General features: G+C 40.3%; 1 protein-coding gene across 2 annotated transcripts in view; it reads left to right on the forward strand.

Annotated features, from left to right (window-relative positions):
* The window catches only part of CCDC148 (coiled-coil domain containing 148), a 58,092-nt gene that overhangs the window by 15,666 nt on the left and 24,712 nt on the right, over nucleotides 1-17,714 (forward strand). For both annotated transcript variants that reach the window (XM_054209063.1, XM_054209062.1), the window contains 2 exons: nucleotides 5,808-5,946; nucleotides 8,074-8,280. In XM_054209063.1, the coding sequence (XP_054065038.1) occupies nucleotides 5,808-5,946; nucleotides 8,074-8,280 (346 nt within the window). The remainder of the gene's footprint in view (nucleotides 1-5,807; nucleotides 5,947-8,073; nucleotides 8,281-17,714) is intronic.

Consider the following 17,714-nt stretch of genomic DNA (forward strand, 5'->3'; position numbering starts at 1 on the left):
AGTAATTCTCATCACTAAAAAAATGTAAAAAATGTTATGTAGCTCTGATTGCGAATAACTGAGAGGAGGAGAGATTTTTCTGTAAACAAAGAAGTTCAGAAAGAGCATAAATATTCATAATGATGTAGAAATTTAACATATCTATATATTAATAGTATAGAGCTTAGCTTTTCTGCTGAGGCTAGCTTGGCTCCAGGAGATCCTGAGTTGCAGATACTGGGCCAGCCTTGACTTCTTTTTGGCATCTACTGATATTCTTTAGGATGGCATCAGGTTTTAATATTGGGTATAGGAGGGTCAGTGGAATGGTTTTGAAGCCTGGGCAGAAGAAACTGGGGAGAGCAGGAAAGTCCCTCAGTTTCTTTGGTAAAACAATCACACGCTGCTTCTAAATCCCCCTCTTTTTCTAGGTACACCTACAGGGCGTCACTTAAATCTTCTGCCGCTGTTGCTGAAATAGTTTGTGGGTGCTGAAACCAGAATGCATGTTACAGTGTTTATTGCTTTTAGAAACTGAAGAATCTGGGGTTTTTTTCAGGCATAATATAGGATTATAATGTTTAATAATCTAAATTTGCTACTTCTACTGCTGCTAAACCACAAATTTTTGCGTTTGGGAAATACCCAAGTCCTGAGTTATCCTACAAATTGTGGACTTTGAACTGATGTATTTGTTATAGCTGGTGATTCTCTAAGCACTACTATATTTTACCACAATTTCCAAGGATGTCTGAATTATTTAAATAACGGAAGAATGGAGTATTGCATGTTCAGCACTGTATCCTCTGCAGCATCCTTTCAAGTGGATGGGATATTAGGACTAAGTCAAGTAAATTTGGTTCCTCTTTTCAGGCCCATTAACAGGATGTTTCTGGTACAACAATCGGCACTGACATAATTAATGGTCGGGAGGGTTGACATCTCACTTGGTGGTATTGTTGTCGTCTGTCTGTCTGCAGATTCTACAAGAGAGCGGTGCATCAAGCGTACATTGCTATTGCAAAGGCTGTGTGGGGATTACAGGGTGGAGAGGGTGGCTGCCCTTCCGAGTTGTTTATATTCTTTAGAATGTGTAAAGCCCAGGATTAATGCTGGGTAAATCTATTTCAAAGGAAGCAGCTGCCTCAGGGTTGTTGAGTATAAGACAATTGCAGTGTTTCAGTTCTGAAATAAAATAAGGATTGTACTGTTTTCGAATAGAATGGTGCATACAAGAAAAGCAAGCACTACACTTAAAATTTGGGTCATGCATTCAGCCTTGTAAAAGTTCGTCAATATCTTGACACTGAAGAAGCTTGATACTAGCTTAAATATTAATGTAAAATGTGTTGCCACTTTTCGAACTCGTTTTAGATGATATCTTCCTTTCTGGAATTTTACAAAAGTTTAAGTGAGATGACATCTTGAATTCAATCAGGCAGAATATTTTGAAATTCTCTATGCATTTCATTGTTACGAATAGACTGAGCTGGATCATGGTGCTTTTTTTTTTTCTTCTTTTTTTTGGCTATTTGCCTATGAGCAGCTGACAAAAGCTCAGTGCAGCTGACAAATTTTGGCACAGGTGACAAACCAGGACATTGGCACTCAGTTTGTCCTTACTTACAATAAACTACTTGTGGTTCTAGCTACAGCCGATTGTCCCTAGAGTATCTTCCACAAACCTTAATTTCTCTATCTCGTTTTAGCTGGCCATGAGAGGAATATAGGAGTCGGAGGGAACCTTGGGAAAGATGTGAGAGATAGGAGGCAGAAGCTGGTACATCTGCCGTTGTGTGCTGAGGCAGAGCAGATCTCCAGGCTGGCTTCAGACCACAGAATCTGGGGCTTTCCCCGCTGTCAAGTTCATGGTGTAAAGTTTCCTGACCAGGATGGATCTTACTCTGCCTTGCTCTTCTGGTAGGCAGAAGACATGTATTTGTTCACACAGCTGTATGGTCAGAAGTGTCTAAGGCAGATTATTGCAAAAGAGAATCTCTGCTCTTAGAACTATCTCATTACTGTCAGTAAAATAACGTGGTCAAACGGCACCATACTGAGGCGTGTCAGGACTCACAGGAGAGGATTGCTGATTTCTTTCAGAAATTATAAGAGGTAGTTCAAAATCCAACCCATAGACTAGTAAACACTCTCTTAGGATGGCTGGTACTGCCTCTGAGTAAAGGCTAGCAGGGTTTTGTGGTAGTTCTTCTAATAAACAAATAAATAAAATACTGGGTCTCGAAAGACAAGAATGCTAGGTGTTATCTTAAGAAAAATATTATTGTGCTCACTTAGTTCAGCATCAGTAGGAGTAGTAGCAGTGAAAGAGATTTAAATCATAGCAAAGAATAATTAATTTGTTCATTCAAGTTACTCTTCAGAAAGCCTATACCTCAGAATATCCAATTGTGACAGAGAAATTCTAAAATTAACAAATGAACTGATTTCATAGAAAAGCTCCCTGTAGAGAAAAGGGAGGAGTTTAAAACGTTAATTTCTGAGGATCAATCACAAGACATTTTTCTTCGAGGCAGTGAATGTTGCAGAAATAGCACACCTTCCCATCCCACCTCTGTGTCAAAGCTTGGGGACTCATGTCTTTGCAGAACTGTGTCTGCTGTTCCAGACCTGCCGCTTGAGGGTTATAAGGTATTACTGCAACGGTCCCCTCTTCGAAGGATTCCTTATCCCCATTTCACTTTCGGGGGCAATATTTCTTCTTTAGACTTAGCATGTGAAAAATACTCAGCTCAGCCATCTATATTCATTGTCTGTCATGGGAAATTTAAGCAATCACCTATAAAGAAACACTTTCATTGCTGTTCTGCTTTTGCTAATGTAATTTCACTTTTTATGTTGTCTCCAACATTTGCTTGGTAGTTGTCAGTCACTGCAAATAAACTTTTTACAGGAGCTGGATCTTTTCTCTCCCCAGTTTTGAAGCCACCTACCTCTGTTTCTTTTCATGATGTCTGGATTTAATAGCAAACAGCTGGGTCCTAAAAATAGTTTGTCGGATATTTCACCCAGTTTATAAAAAGAGAAAGGAAAATGGGTGGAAAATGCGAATAATGGATATCTAGCTCACATAAGGTTGTAGAGGAAAAGCTATTTCATTCAACAACTTTATTCATTTTAGCCTACTAATGAGCCTGCAAGTCAGGATTATGCCTGTACTTTTCCTAGTCCTGAATCTGTATCTGCACAAGTGATGGGGAGCTTTTCTGTATGAGCTTGCGCTGCTGTGCTGTGATACAGCCCCACACAGCAAGTGCTTCAAGTCTTGTGTAAATGGGGAAGTCAATGGGCTGCAAGGTAGGGTATGACTTAGTGATGTTCTATCAGGGAGCAGTGCCCAGAGAAGCTGTGGCTGCCCCATCCCTGGAGGGGTTCAAGGCCAGGTTGGCCGGGGCTTGGAGCAACCTGGGCTGGTGGGAGGTGTCCCTGCCCAGGGCAGGGGGTGCCACTGGGTGGGCTTGAAGGTCCCTTCCAACCCAAACCATTCTATTCTATATGCCCCGCTCACCGCCTTGGGAATGCTAGATGAGAGTTGTCTGGTTGGTGTTCTTCTTGTGAGAAGTCAGGTTGCTGTTGACTTCTGTTTTTTATTGGCTACGTTTTGTGAATTATTCTAGAGCTGTCAACAAATGTGGGTTGTGAAGCTTGCTCTTGCCTGGAAAAGCAAAGACGCTTTTTAGCATCAGTGTGTGCTCTTTGTCCTGTGACGTGGTACTGCTACCTGTGGACACTTTACTCTTTTTTTAAAGTTAATTTTCTATGTGTCGCTTTCACTTTACTCCATTGATAAACAGATAAGCTACTCAAAAGCACTACCACAGGGTGCCAGCTAAGAGTTAGTGCGTCATATTTCCCTGCAAAAAACCCTTTCATGACTGGAATCACTCTGTATGCAATACAAACATTATTACAGCAAATTAATGTTTTGATGTGTTTGTAGCATCAAAGGCCGTGATAATGTTATTGGAGTTTATTGAAGGAGGTAGAATGTGATTTCTCCTTACCTGGCCATCTTCAATGTGGTGCCGTCTGCATAAAAGACAAGAGTAACTTCTAACGTGTATTCAAAGAAAACAAAATAAAGAAAAAGTACACATAGAGTGCAAGAAACAAGGTGTTCTTTACTAGGGAATAGTGATTTTAATGTTTCCTCATATTTGGTTGTCATTAAGTTGCCACCATTCTGATCCTGGAATAATGACTGTGCTGAAAATGTTACAGTAAGCTAAGAATCATTTTTGTTTTATGAAAGTCAGAGGGTGAAGAATTGAAGTGGGGAGAAAAGAACCTCTGATCACTGGCTGTCTCCAGAACGATGGGTGAAGGTTAAATTCCTCTTAAGACCATAACGGTAAAAACAAAGTCCGTTAGTCTGCCTGAAGAAAGCTGTAAAATGAATGCCTTTAGGTAGGTGAAGATGAGTGGAACTCTGTCCGAATTTATGCCAACTTCACGAAGCATGCAACATCAGGAAGTGCCAGGAGAGAGGAAAAAAGGTGACAAGCATGTCATCAAGAGATTGGGTACCCTTGCCTGACGGGATATTACTTCAAAAATGGTTTGTAGAAATGGGATATTATGTCTTTGCATTCTTGAGATATGTCTATAGATGAAGCTTTCCATTTCTTAAAACTAACAGGGATGTCTTCTTGTTTCCTCCTTCAGTGTCCCAGGACATTGTACAACGGTGATGATACACAGTGGTTTTAATGTACAATGTTTTTTTAAATAAATGTTGTGTTAAACTGATTACATAGAATTTTTCTAATACTTGTGTTCACTGTTCTCTCTTTAAAAATAATGCTAGATCATATAGAAAAATCTAGTTTAATATTAATTACATATGAGCATCTCACAAAAAAAAATCCTTTTTTCTTTTTTTTTTTAAATACCTGGTATTTCTGCCTGTGTAAGGATAAAGTTGTTCTAAGATCTTGGAGGTGCAATGCTATTAAATACCAAGACACCGCTGCTGGCTCAGGAAGTCCGAGAGCTGCAGACAGTTGGAGGCTGCAGGAATTTGCTGGGGGTAGAGTCATATGATTGCTGCCTTTTAATTTTCCCTAGGCTTTTAGTCACTGTTGAAAACAGGTCACTGGGATAGAGAGACCTTTTGGTCTGACTCAGTGTTGCTGCTCTTCCTTTAATGCTGACAATAAAAGCCCGATGTTAATCCCTTCGAGGCCAAGAGTTCCGATTGAGGGTAAAATCTAATCTACTAAATCCAAACCTGTGGAACTCTGCTTTAGTTTTATTACTTCTTGCTACTCTGATTTTCTGAAATACATGAATGCATACTTATTGCTACACCTCCTGTTTTAAAAAGCTGTGACTCTTATGCTTTGTGGATGAGTTTATGGCTGTCAGAAGTTTGTTTTTAAACTAGTTCCTCATTTAGCTACGTACAGATATTATCACTTCATTTGATTTTGATAATTTTATTTAGTGCTCAGGGGTGGAGGCTGATCATCTTCCTTTTTCACATTGTGTTTTCCGTGTGGTGTGACTATTCATTAGTGTAATGTATTTAAGAAACACGGTATCGCTCCCCAGTTAAAAGCCAGGTTAGGAAAGGAACAATTAATTTGAATGGTGGCACAATAAATGGTCACATTAGAAAAGCAATATAGGTTTGCTTTGTTTCATTGAAGTAAATCTAAAATTCTCAGCTCTGATCCAACATCCAGTTTACAGGTTCAGGATTGTGAGCCCGCAGAAAGATTAGGCCTTTAACAATAAACGAGAACCAAACTCCTCCTTCTCAAATGTTAAATTATACTGGGGCTGATTGTTTTGCATTTCTGTAGGAACATTGACTGGAATGAAGAAGATCAGTGGGTTTTTCAGACTGTTCTCAATCAGTATCCAAGCAATCTTGGGAGGAGGAGGACTTTGTACCTCGATGTGCTGCAGAGATACCTTCCTCACAAATCTCGGCGTGACCTGGTCAGTGTTGTTTTAACTATTAGATCAATTACATAAATTCTTACATAAATCATGTAGTGGACATTTGTATTAAAGAATGTTTGTCAAAGTTTTTTATTTTAAAATTTCTTAATGGTGAATTTTGTTCTGCACAGTGAAGAAGGGATGTCCTTGTCTTCAAAATGCACAAACTTGAAAACCTATCGCTTCTTCAGAATGAGCACTGTGGAGATTTTATAGTTCCACATACTGTTACAGCCAAATTCACAAAATTAGTTTGTTAGCATTGCTTTTGCTGTACAGTTTTATAGTTATGTCATGCTATTCTGCTTCTCTCGGTATTTTTATTTTTTATGAGGATGTATAGCTTTGTTGCACTGTCTAGGAATAGTTACTTTAATTGGTCTGTGGCACATATATAGCAGAAAGAGCAGAAAGTTATCTCCTGCTCTCGGGGAGAGGCTATTTTTATATGCATAATGCCTTTCAAATTGATTGCTGATTCCTTTTACACTCCACGGTGAATAAGCACATAGCAGCTAATAGAGAAACCCATTTCAAGGCCAGAACACTTCAGGATGTCATAAGTAAAGCAGGAATCTTTTTTTATCTCTGCAAGTATTTTTAGACCATCTACTTCCTTGTCTTTGAGGAGTGCCTGGTGCAAAGGATTGACAGTGAAGCGATACTGATAATTAGCGTAGTTTCACCTAAAATAACGTTCTGGTGGATTTCAGAACTTTTGCCTGTGAGAACTAGGCTAAATAATTACGTGCTTTGTACGATGTAGCTATATTTTAAGCATAGCCGTTATTAATGGGTATCCCTAATTCTTTGAAGGTTAAATTTATATTTTTTAAATCTTAAATGAAAAATCATAATTCTGCATTGAATTGATATCTCTTAGTATGTGTATTAGTGTGACAAATACAGAAATGTTAAAACAGTTCTAAGAATCTATTCTTAAAACATTTGTGTGACATTAGAATACTAAACCTAGAGCCTTCTGCGCCTTCTTCCCTCTGAAGAAGAATGAACAGTGGACACACACAGAGTGCTTGATCCAGTAGCAGCTCATCAGAGAGGTCTGGTTTTAGAAGTGCAGACTCTCCATCCCATTTCTTGCTCATAGGTTTCTCAGCTTGAGGTGCTTGCTAGTAAGGCTCACCTGAGTTTGTGGCAGCAACAAAGTCAATGTGAACTTCTGAGGTGGTGGCCTGTGTGCGTTTGACCAAAGAGAAGCTCCAGAGGTGGTGGTACCACTTTACGTCATCCAGCTATGAGCTAATGGGAATCTCTGTGAGCTAGGCACCAGGTGGGTCAGCATCCCCCTGTCCACTGCCAAAAGCCTGGAAGTTAGCATCAGGAGTGGTCCTCTTGACATTTGTGAGCAGATAGCCATCTCTAGAATCTCCTTCATCCCTGTAACTTGTATTTTTGGGGATATAAGACAGGTCCTAAACTCTGCTGCCTCAGTCCGTGCAGCCTTACCTGTTACTGCTTTTGTCAAAGTCTTGAGGCTTGAATATCCTCAGGAACCTCACTGAATAGGGCCGAAGAAGGCGTATTTAAGATCAAACACTCATCATTTTTGTTAGGTGGTGACACTGATGGTGGCAGTATGCTGCTTGGCAAGCTAAACATCTATTTCCAGCTTTCCTGTTAGGACAGAAAAAGTGAAGCTATTCTCCTCTGTACGGCATTTGTACAATTGCTTTAATTGGTGTTCTGTTTCTCTATAGATCTTAATTTGCTACAAAGAGCCTCAGCTTACAGAAAGTGCTCAATATGTCCGAAGATGTATTGAAAAGGACCTACTTGCATTTTATGTACTTTAGGGCAGGAAGGAACCATTGCATTTAATTCATTCATATTGCAAAAGCGTAGTTCAGAAAAGAGCAGTGGAGGGTCAGGACACTGAAGTGCCATGTGGCGAACAGGGATAGGCTGGGGTGGTGTCACTGTCCCGACACTGGGAGGCTGATGTGCACCTGGCAGAACACTTCTGGGCCCCGAATTGTGGATTCCGTAGGGATATTGGTGATATAATTAAACCAATTATATTCAAGGTTTGCAAAAACCTCTAGAATTATTTTATTTTATTAATGCATAGTTTTTAAACCTTTCTGAAATTCTTTACTTTTTTAGGTTGTTCATGAGAAAGCTTGGGATCGCTACCATTTCATTAGGAATCAGCGCAGAGTCTTGATATTAAACTGGGTTCAAGCTAGGAAAGCCTTTTTACTTAAGGCAGCGACGACTGTTGCGGAAGCCTCCGCTGCTCACGAGGCAGAAGTAGTGTTGGCTAATACCAGACAAAAACAACAGGAGATTTGTGCTGATCTGAAAGCGAAGGTAGGTTCAGTTATGAATCTAACACATGCAGATCTGATTTTCGCTGGTAAATTCAAAATGAAGTTACAGTGTTTAAGTGAAGAAAACCTAACTGAAGATAGCTGTCATAATCCGGTTTTTACTGGCCTGCTTGAATTGTTTTGGGCCGTTAGGGGACAAAAAGCAAACTATAATCTGCTGGCAGAAATCAGTATGTTTGTGAAGCTTGATTTGTAAATGCTTCTGAAAATGCTCTGTTTCATTGCCAATAAGGATCCTTGTTAGTGTTTCAACCAGCTCTTGAACTTAGTTTGTCTTTTTTTGGTTAAGAATTTGATTACCTAGCACACTTTAGGCATTACTATGAGTTTCATACTGCGGGTATAATCTCTGTATAGACTGCGATTGTGTTTATTTTGATGGATTTTGAGCACCATCAAAGAGTTTGAACTGTATTTCAGTATTAGAAGAACAAGAATTGTTCTGCAGTTTACCATATGAGAGACTGTAAGCAAGCTACAGGAGTAAAGGTCTGGCATCATATTCCTTGTGTTTCTCTCTAACCTTGGCAAATCACAAAATATTTGTGTGTTTCTGCTTCTTCCTCAACAAAGTTGGATTGGTATCACAGAATCACAGACTGGTTTGGGTGGGAAGGGACCCTAAAGCCCAGCCAGTGGCACCCCCTGCCCTGGGCAGGGACACCTCCCACCAGCCCAGGTTGCTCCAAGCCCCGTCCAACCTGGCCTTGAACCCCTCCAGGGATGGGGCAGCCACAGCTTCTCTGGGCAACCTGGGCCAGGGGCTCACCGCCCTCACAGCAAACAATTTCTTCCCAATATCTCATCTCAATCTCCCCTCTGTCAGTGTAAAGCCCTTCCCCCTCGTCCCACGGCTCCCCTCCCTGATCCAGAGTCCCTCCCCAGCTTTCCTGGAGCATCTTTGGGGCCTGGAAGGGGCTGGAAGGTCTCCCCGGAGCCTTCTCTTCTCCAGGCTGAACAACCCTAACTCCCTCACTCAGCCTGTTCCCATGGCAGAGAAGATATTTATACTGTCTGAGGCTTACTTCACAATTGCTTTTAACATTTGCTTCCACTTCTGAGGATTCTAAATGTTCCATTCATCATCACTACCACCAGTTTTTTAGATTAATGCTGGTCTGTTTTCAGAGAAATAATGAATATCTGTCTTCCCTTCCGTTTATTTTTAAGAATGCTTTCTAAGACCTGAAAAAATGGATCCCATAACTTGTTTGGCCTTGTTATGGAGGTTTCGCAATATTCTGAAAGGTGATTTACTGTGTTAAGAGGTGAAAAAAGATAAAAATACCTGGGGGTGTTTGGTAAGAGAATAGAATAAAATGGGAGGAGCCTGGATGCAAGAGGAGAGTGTTATGATGTTGATGCCTAAGGCATGTGTAAGGGGAATCACATTTCTGGGCAAGAAAGGCATGTTAAGATTTGTTTAAACTGCTCTCTGATTTTTCACTTGCACAGAAATTAACATCTGAAAGCAGACATGGTGTAGTGTTCTCTACCAGCATCATTTCTGTTGGACCCTTACTTTTCAGCAAAATACTGAACACTTGATTTTGGTTTTCTACAAGTAGAAAAACACAGTAAAACTTGTATTGTGATTAAGATTTTTGATATTGATGCTATTTTTTCACTATAGTAATAATACAAAAACCCCCTGTTGTCTCCTGTTCCTGGAGCCGTCTGTCATGGGGAGGTTTGAATCTAAACACTTTAGGGTTAGAAACTGCCTGGGCTTGATGCAGAGGGGAGAGCTCCATTTCGACTCCCGTGGCAGGCTTCCCTGCAGCCAAGTCGGGTAAGGAGCGGTTCTCCGGAGTTGGTGCGGGGTTTGGGGTTTGTTTCTTTTTTTCTTTCCCCCCCCCCCAGGCCCCCCTCTGTGGAATTGCTGTGTGTCTCTCATCTGCACAATTAGAGGTGGAAGGGCCATTTATTCCAGAACTGTGAATTCATGAGTCTTTTTTTTTTTCTTTTTTTTTTCTTCCCCTCAAAAAGTAACAAGCAAGCGTTTGAGTATTTGTGTTGTCTCTGTGTAGTTTAAGATTCTCACTGAGGCACTGAACGTTGGCTGAAAGTTTTTTGGGTTCTGACCTCCTGTTTCCAGTAACCTGGAACTGTTTGAAACTTAAAGCTATTAGGCCTAGACTTTTCAAGGGTTGCTTTCAAAGGTGGCTTTGTTAAAATGTTGAACACTTGATCAATAACAATTCACCTGTTTCCCAGAAAAGAGGAGTGAAAAAGGTAGCTCTTTTTTTTTTTTTTTTTTTTTTTTTTTTTTTTTTTTTTTCATTAAAGGAGGATATCATTGTGACCTTGTTTTGATCAGCTCCGCGGCTCAAAGGGCTAGAGGACGGAAGTTGAAATTGAGCAAGGAGCTAGCTGGCTTTCAGAGAAATTATTCTGAATGTATCCATGGGTTTTCTTTGGATTTGACGGGCATGTGCATTTGAAAACTCATACTTTACCCAGGTTTAGTTCATTTTACAACTTCTCTTTCTACACTTCTGCAGTGGGCAAGCACAGGCTGTCATACTGTGAAAAGCGGCTGTTGGCAACTATCGGGTAAAAAGCAGTCTAGTGAGTTAATTTACACAGCTAAAAAACCATCCTCACGAGGATCCATAAGATGGAGTAAAATGTGGATCTGTCTCCAAGGGAATGAGTGTAGAGCTGGAAATCAGGGGTTAGGGCTGTTCTCCCGCTTTTTGGCCATTAAGTGACTGAAGTTTTGCATTTCAGTAAGTTTAGTGTAAGGAAATCTTACTTGTATCACTTTGCCAGAGGGAAAATGTAGTTGCTATAATGATTTAGCTGTATAGTAGACTTTAGGTATGCTTGTGAAGAGTTTGTATCCTGAATGTGAGAGACACAGATCTCCTTTGTTAGACCAGGAGGTTGCAGAGAAAGTCGCAGCATTCATATGCCTATTTACATGAGCTGTAAAATGAAGTTATGACACACACACACTACAAGATATGTAAGCAGCTTTAGAAATGCAAAGGATCGTTAGATTCATTTTGCAGGCAGAATACGCAGAAGTACATTAAAATCAAAATGGAATGTTTGAGCAGCTGTTAACGATAGAGTGGGAGAAGACTAAACTCTGCACATGACACCTTTCGTTTAACTTCCAGTCAGTAAACCATTTAGCCTGCTTTCCTTACTTGATTTAAAGGGGATATCTTTCTGTAAATCTCTATACTTCTTTGAGTTTGCGGGGTTTTTAAAAAGAGTTTTTCTTTCTCTGTGTGTGAAAATCAGGTTGTTCCCAATTGTAGTGCAGATTGAGCAATGCAAAAGAGAAAGAAAATATTCATAGAATCATAGAATTGCTGAGGTTGGAAGGGACCTTTAAGATCATCGAGTCCAACCTTTAGCCTACCCTGACAAAAGCCACTTCTAAACCATGTCCCTAAGTGCCCCATCTACCCTTTTTTTAAACACCTCCAGGGATGGTGAATCCACCACCTCCCTGGACAGCCTATTCCAATGTTTAATAACCCTTTCAGTGAAAAAATGTTTCCTAATGTCCAAACTAAACCTCCCCTGATGTAACTTGAACCCGTTCCCTCTCATCCTATCACTTGTCACCAGGGAGAAGAGGTCATTCATATGTGACAGGCTATGCATTTTTCTTATTACTACAATAACCACATGATATCACCTAACTTTTATATAGTTCATCTGTTAACAACAAACCAAAGGCATAGCAAACAGACTAAAGAATTTATTTATTTAAAACTGTTTTAAATGCACTAGAAGCAACTATGCCATCATGACATTCTAGGCCTTGTGACCGACAAGAGGGGATAACAATTAAAAAGCAAAGCAGCAGAGAAGTTAAATTAATGTTTATAGCAGTTTTTATGTGGGGAAAGGACTTTCAAATTCTTATTCCATGTTCCCTCTCACAGAAGATCAATGTGTGTCCTTAGCAGAAATCAGAGTCTCTAAGGAGGAATTTTGAAACAACTCAAGAAGCTCAGGTGAAATAAATCACCAGGGCCATATGGTAATCTGAATGAAATAAAGTGTGAAATGGATAACCGTACTGAAGATATACCGTACATTCTTCAAGAGGAAACATTTCTGGTACATACCTTTAACAGCCCTGTTTGCCATGGGAAAACAAGCAAAACAAAAACATGGGGGGGGTTACACTGTAAACGAGAGGTCGAGAATCCCTCAGGTTTGGTATGCTTTGTGCTGTGTGGATGTAACCGCTTTCAGGGTTCTGTAGCAGATGCTGTGTAAAAAAAAATTCTGTGTAAAATTCCTCTTTCTAAGCAACATAGAGAAGCAAATTCTGCTATGTCACAAGTAAGGGAGAGCGTGATCTTTTAAGAGGGTTAGTAGGGTGCTGCTTCACAGTTGGTGTTTGAAGGATTGAAGTACTTGCTGTGATACATTCAGAAATTCAGTCAAGGTATCTGCATGCATTCAAAACATTATTTTTACATTGAATTTATCTTAAAATATTTATAATCCAGTACTTTCCATCTTCATATAAAACAAATTTGAAAGGATGCTGGAGGGAGACCTACAACAGTAGACAAAAGGTCATTGAATCTCCTGTGTGTGATGCATAGGGTGGGCTTTTTCTTCCTTAGCATAAAGCTATGTGCCTGCCTGCCTTTAAATCTTTTCTCTTTCTCTTTTTGTGTTCCAGGATTAATCCCCACTCCAGTGCTAAAATCTCTTGTAACGCATTGTGAATTTTTGGAGAGCAACTCTTGCATTCCTTATCCTGGCAGAAACTAAGATAAACAAATTTCAAAAAGAAGAGAGTTGGGTGGAATTAACCGGGATATTGCCAACCATATAAAGCATGTTGCAGGTTGCCCTCCTGCTCCCTTTCTGTATAATAAGAAGAAAAGATGTGTCAGTAAACTCAGGGAAAAAAGTTGTATCTCCCTATCCAGCATATAGTCAAGTCACTGATTCGAATGGTTTGACTGCCATAAGAGATCAACATTGAGGTATTACAACTGAATATAAAAAAAAAGGCTGGATAGGTATCAAATCTAGTACTTTGACTATCATCTGATCACTTTGCAGGGAACTTTGTAAAAATAAATATTTAAATAGTGTAATATTTAAAGTAAGAGTTTTGTTTTTCAGAACCATTGTCTGTTCACCACCGAGCTGACCCATTCGTTTGTTGGATGTGAGAAGCGCAGCAGAGCCCTGCGCTACGCCAGTGGTGTGGAAAGTGTAGTAGTTTAAAGTGCCTTCATGGTTTGCTCCAGCATTATAATTAGAATTTATGCTATATGAGACAACATACAAATTTGAAAATGCTCTCTTCGTTATTGTGCTGTGATAGATTTGGGAAGGAGTAGGAGCACGCGCAGAGCCACAGGCCCCAGTGAAGTTACAGGAGGCAGTTTGTTAAACTGTGGCAACTCCATTACGTGTGATTCGTGTTATTCTTCTGAGGACGCTATCATGACTGCATGCTTAATCTTCTGTACTGGGTATAACTTGCAGGGATTTGGTGATGGGGCTGCAAGGGCACCCTGCGTGAGAGGAGACTGTGGACTGGCTTGTCAGCTCTGAGATTCATTTAAACAACTCATTGCGCCCTAAAACTTCAGCCAGTCAGAGGGGAGCAGGTGGGGCCCCAGCCTGGGACCTGTCTTGCTCATTTTCCTGCCTGCTAGGTTTACCAAAGCTTGTAGGTGAAGTGTGCTCGAGACACGCACTTATCTGTCAAATTTAGTTGAAATTGTCCAGTGATCCCCAAAATTACTTGAGGATCGATAGCCGGACAGGCAGACAGCTCACGCTAACCGTATTTTCTTAGGAGAATTATCTTCTTTCTTCAGCTAGGAAAGTGGCACCTCAGGCAAGCAAAATAATTTGCATTAAAATTTTGCAAAAGTAGGAAAGGATCAAAGGAGCTCTTCATCCAACTGCAGAAGGAACTAGAAGAGATAGTACTGCATATGAAAGACAGGAAATTTAGCTAAGTACTTGTAAATAGAAGTGTGGCTTGCTTAAGGTTATGCATGTGTGAATATTTAAGCCTACATAATGTTTAAACATGTTAATAAAATGTTGACGCTCCCGTTGTCAAGAACAGAAAGATGTTCTGAATAATGGTGACTGACAAGAGAGAGGAAATCCAAGGACAAGCTGTGAAAAGTAAACTGTTCACACACTTGACTCGAGCAAAGCTGTTGTGACGTGCTTTTGGTGCCAGGGAACTAAAACCCCTCCTACATTGGATCACAAATTTTGTCGGTACCAATCCCAGCCCTTGGGACTCAGTTTCCCAGCTGAAAGCAGTGGCTCTTTTTATTCTTCAGGTTATGACTGAAGGTTATGCTCAAATGCTTTTCTCTCGCATCCCTTTTTCAGATTTAAACACTCTTAGAGCTGCAGAAAACGTCTACAGTTCTGTTAACGATCAAAACAGTTACTTTTGACCACTTTTTGATTTTTCAAATTAAAATTTTTCTCAAGGTGGATATGGGTGTTTTTCTCTTACGTAACAAAATTAATCCTGGTGTCAGTAGCCTTGCTTTTCTCCGTTATTTCTTGCAGACCTCTTAGAGGTAGCCTGCAAAGCACAAGCTGCTCTAGAGCACCAGTCAAACACCTACTGCGGATGTGAACTTTGATTGGTTTTCTAATCACAGTCAGAATGAGGTTATCTTCTGAGATTAACAAACAAACTTGCAAGTGTATTATTTCTTAATTATCCCATTGCCAAATGCTCAAATACTGGACTTCTCACAGGTCTTGTGGAAGTCTGTCAGCAGCAGGAAACTGGTGGCTGGTTCCATTGGCTGTTTTTCATTTGAGACCCAAGGAGCCTGGACGCGATTCCAGGTGCTGCTCCGAAGTTTTCAAGGCAGAAGAATCCCCAGTCTAGAGCAGAAGGAACAGGGGTTTAGAGTTGAGACTTATTGGAGACTTCACACTGCTATCTGTTAATATCACGGTAGTTTATGTTGTTGATGTACCTGTCGATGGCATAAGTACCTGCATGTATTGACTGTGTGGTCTCAGGAGCTTCTGCACTCCGTAAAATCCAGACGAGTTCTTTGCCGCAACAGTTGAGCTCAGTCTTGTCCGCAGGGACAGGACGCATTGTTCTGACGGCTGGCCTGCTGAGTGACCCAAGTTCAGAGTGTCTGCTGCCCTATAACCTCTGTTGTGGGGCGTTCGTATTCAGGATTAGGTGTTAGCATGGATTTTGAATGCGTGGTGTTTGTGGTGACGGTAGGGGCCAGCAGTATTTGAAGCGCTGTATCCCGGAGCCCAGAGCGCAGGATGTCTGGCCGGTGTGTTGCTTTACCCACTGGCAGGAGACAGGAACTCTTTACTGCGGCTCTCTGGGCTGCTGCCACTAGCATATGAACCAAAACTCCTAAACAGCAACGATCCTTGCTAAATATTTCTACTAGATCATGATATTTAATATGGAGCCCCCCCTTGTAAATCTGAACTTCCTTCCACAGTAACTAGTAATTGACACATTTGCTATTTTAAACGTTCGTGTCAGTTCATAAGGTTGCTGGCATGCAAGAAAAGGAAAACAATATTTATGACATTTATCGAAAAGGACTTTCTAGGACTTCCTAAACTTTAAAAATGATGGCTTTTTCACATTGTTTTGACAAATTCCATCCTGCCCTGTAATGTTTTAGACTCCAGGGAACTGTTCTTAATATACATTTTAATTTTTTCCCTTTTATAAGCTCTAGTATTCACACCCTGAGGCACCTGTCTCATTATCTTTCCATTTAGGAATATATGCATATACTTTCTATTCTTATTTGATTTCCAAGAATAACACTGTTGTTATTTTATATGTCAATGTGTGGTGGGTTTGATTAGTGGAATTTTATTTATTTTTATTTTCTGTTGATACAATTATACATCAGTAGCAGGTCTACCATACATCCCACTTCCCTTGGAGATGTCAGCTTTGTTGGGGCAAAATTTGACTGTGGCTTCGAAAGTCTTGGCAAACAAGTCATTAACTGGAAGTGTAGAAATCCATGAGATGCCCACTGCGCAAGCCTAAATCTACTCTCCAGTACCCGTGCTGTGAGTTCTGCGCGTCTGAGAATTGTTGAAACTACTGCAAATCGGCACATGGTACCAGTAGGTCCAGTGTTTCCTACATGGCACAGTTCTCATGCATGCCCAAACCACCTGTGAAGAGCGTATCCAGCCCCTGCGTCCTGGAGCGGCGGGGTCGCTGTGCAGGTGCTGTGCAGGCCGGCATGTTTGGCTGGGAAAAGCTGTGGCAATTCTCTCCTGGAGATGCAAATGTTTTACAACGCACGTTCATTTCCTTCTTCCCAGTACCTAGCAGAAAGCCTCAAAAGTTTGAGTAGTGTAATGAGAAATTGTGGGTGAATGCAAGTAAGTTTGAAAACACTTTTTTTTTTTTTAAATGAAATCCACTGCTTTTTAGTGGTCATTGAATAGACATTTCTGTATAACTAGGGACTTAAAAATTTTCTTAGTTTTGTAACACAGACTTCTATTGACGTGTTCCATTTATAAAATATTTAAGTCTAAGGGATTTTTACCCTTAACCCAAGCGGAATTTATATGTTTAACTTCTGTTGATCTTAATAGAAATTATCTGGGTGAATCCTCCTTCTTCTATGGGATACTAGGTCTTTAATTTTTTTATTTTCCTCTAGACTTCCTTCCCCCTTTTCTTAAAAACTTTTCCTTTTTTTCCACCTTAGAATGGCAGGGAGTTGCTCAAGCAAGAGGCATAGATCAACATGCACTACTTTTATCTGAAGTATTAATGACCAAGTGTCCTGGTTTGCTGTATTGCAAATAAAGAGGCTACGCTGCTGGTAATAGAAGTCACCTTTTAATGAGTTTTCCATGTTAATCTTCTAATGATCTCAGTTTGTCTGTGCTCTTTGGCCAGTTCTATAGTAGATAAAAAATAATGACCTTCTCTTTTGTGGGGAAATAAGAAGTTTGCCAAATTTATTAAATCATCTTCATTGATTGGATGATGTGTCCATTAGGAACTGAACCCAGAAGAGTATCCTTACTGAAGATCTGATGTTACAATCCTGTAATTCCTTTAGCCCATAACTTCTTATCACTTAATCACCTTTTACATCTGTTTTGCTTAATTTTGTTTTCCAGGACACACTAGAAATGCATAGCTCTAAAATGGCGTTTTCTCTGTAAACAGAATCCTTAGGTCACAAACTTGTACTTCTTGTCTTAAAAACATGAAGGAAAAATGTCGTAGTTGACGTGGTTTGAATCCAAACTTGCAATTAAGAGGCATTTTTTTCCCCTCTGTGCCTTGTGGCTTCCGTCTGGAAAATGAAGAGGTATCTCTGACTTACCACAAATGTGATAACTCGATTCCCTACTCAGCGAGAAACAGGGCAGAAGAGCTGGGCAGAGAAGATGATGATG

The sequence above is a fragment of the Rissa tridactyla genome, chromosome 7 (assembly GCF_028500815.1).
Source record: "Rissa tridactyla isolate bRisTri1 chromosome 7, bRisTri1.patW.cur.20221130, whole genome shotgun sequence".
Taxonomy (NCBI): domain Eukaryota; kingdom Metazoa; phylum Chordata; class Aves; order Charadriiformes; family Laridae; genus Rissa; species Rissa tridactyla.